The 2,328-nt window shown below is 41.1% G+C and overlaps 1 protein-coding gene across 1 annotated transcript in view; it reads right to left on the reverse strand.

Annotated features, from left to right (window-relative positions):
• The window catches only part of LOC119349962 (heterodimeric geranylgeranyl pyrophosphate synthase large subunit 1, chloroplastic-like), a 1,860-nt gene extending 1,178 nt beyond the window's left edge, over positions 1-682 (reverse strand). The window contains exon 1 of the mRNA XM_037618039.1: positions 568-682. Coding sequence (XP_037473936.1) covers positions 568-682 — 115 coding nt within the window. The remainder of the gene's footprint in view (positions 1-567) is intronic.
• Between the last annotated feature and the right edge of the window lie 1,646 nt (positions 683-2,328).

A 2,328-nucleotide genomic window follows, 5' to 3' on the forward strand; every position in this document is an offset into this window, starting at 1 on the left:
TGCTCAGTGTGACTGTGATTTCAACATTTCTAAATACAGTGACCGATTTGACTACACGAGACATCAACAATGATCATCGATGTAATGTAATCCATTTTTTCTGGTCAGCGAGATCGACAGTCCAAGGACGAAACAAGAGACGGCAAGGAACAAACACGATCCTTTATCAAAGGAAAAAAGAAGAACAAAAGTGACACGAGGTTAACAAGATAGGGAACCCGACATTAGGCAATGATGTGAGTTCAGCACTAAGATCGCAGAGCTGGAATAACAAAGTACTCATGCTTTTTTTCTCGCGAATAACAAAGTACTCACGCTAAACACGCCACAGTCCACACATTGTGTGTGCCATCTCACATAATATAAATTGAAACGTTTGACTTCCAAACTCACTTGCAACCTGAACCTATACATTACAACTCGGCACAACTGAGCGTCTCGGTAATTAAGGTTCATATTGAACAATACCGAGCTTGAACACTGAAACATAGCGAAACAGACTTTCTTCACACCATCGTCCACGTGGACGCAGTGATGAGGATGGTCATTGTCTCACACGCCGACTGCCTGAACAGCTAGCCTCATAGAGCATGGGCAACCCCTTAGAAGGATCAATGCAGACCACCTTGGCATTGCTGGCCTCCATCGGCATATCAACGAAGTGTGATGCTTCCGTTCGCATGGCCTGTCTTTGTGCTTCCCTCGTCAACAGCCGACGCTGGGATGGCCATGACCGTGACATTGGACTCGAGCATCATTGCAAGGTTACATGGTGGCATAGACATGAGCTCTGGCTCGACAAAGGTGGAGATGGAACTGATGGACTAGTACCACTAAAGACAAACATTCGGAGATGGATGGGCTGGAGAAGAAACATGTATATTTGTTTTCCTCCAATATTTTAGATAGACTAAAGCTGGATAAAGAGAGAAGCAAATATGGAAACATATCGCATCCACTTTCACTAAACGGCTCACGAATTGTTTGGAATGCGAAGGCAAATGTGATCTCCCAGCAATATCTCGAGTCCAAAACCTCACCCATCTACATATATCATCATCTGCGGCAAGAACATAGCAACACCAAAATCCTACCAGCAACCGCTGCAATGCACCCTCCTCACGACAGCAAACCATCGACGGTGGGAGACTATGATTCAGTTGCTGTACTACTCCTCTTTGTTCTGTTTCATGTTTTTGGCGGTTTCGTTGACAGTGGACTATATATATGATTTCTGTCCATATCTTTTCTTCATTAGCTCTTTTTCAGAAATAAGTAAATAAACTGTGAACATGGGATACGTCTTGAGAAAGCCTCTCAAGAACTGTTTGTCATGTCTTTATCAGTCATGTGACCATCCTAATTGCATGTCTGGTTTATATATGATTCCTTGCCAAACAAAAATTCATGGGAAATACACCCTCCGTCCCATAATATAAGAGCGTTTTTGAGATGGGAAATACACTATAACCACTAGCTCAGGACCAATATGTAGAGATCGAAAAATGACAAGAACAAAAGCCAAAGTGATTTTCATCAGATGTAAAAAAGGACTAGAATAACTACCAACTCATCTTGGCAGAGGTCATCTCTCTTTTTGAATATTATCTTCGATGTTCCCCATTCGCTGTCTTAAATATGTATGACTCTTGAGGTGCAACACCAGTAAGGAGAAGCGTAGGTGCTATGGTGAACATATCTGCTGAAATGAGTTTATCAGAATAATTCAATTAAAGGAACTACTTGACAAACAGTAAAAAAAGCAACCAAGACAAGTTATATATGATCCTTGTTTTTCTAGCATTGAAGAACAGTAAACAACGAGTAAGTTAATGATCTGAGATGATAAAATGTGTCGTCTTGAGTCATACAATTTAGATTATTTTCTAGTAGCTAAGACCATGAGAAAACTTGTTTGGGAAGAAAACTTGCTAGTACCGGCGCATGAAAAGGTGTCCTGAAAGGAAAAAAAGAATGAAAGCTCACAAGTCACAAGTTAAAAATGTAATCAAAAGACCATCATGTTTTGTACGTAATCACACAATTAACATCAAATAGTAAGAAGACGATTCCAGCCATGCTCCCACCCCCTCATCATGTTCAGTGGAAGTTCGGTCACCTACTGAGTTCCTGAACACGTTCTGCTACCTGGTGAATCAGAGGGCCAACACTGCCATCTACTTGATAGTCCTCAAACTGGTAGGTAGTTATAGTGGGTAAATACACAAATAGCACATATTTTGCTTCTATCATGCTAATCTCAAATATGGGCCAAGTGGGAACAAGAGAGCAGACAATATGTGTCAATATCTCTATTGAACCAGACCA

The sequence above is a fragment of the Triticum dicoccoides genome, chromosome 1B (assembly GCF_002162155.2).
Source record: "Triticum dicoccoides isolate Atlit2015 ecotype Zavitan chromosome 1B, WEW_v2.0, whole genome shotgun sequence".
In the NCBI taxonomy this organism is placed as follows: Eukaryota; Viridiplantae; Streptophyta; class Magnoliopsida; order Poales; family Poaceae; genus Triticum; species Triticum dicoccoides.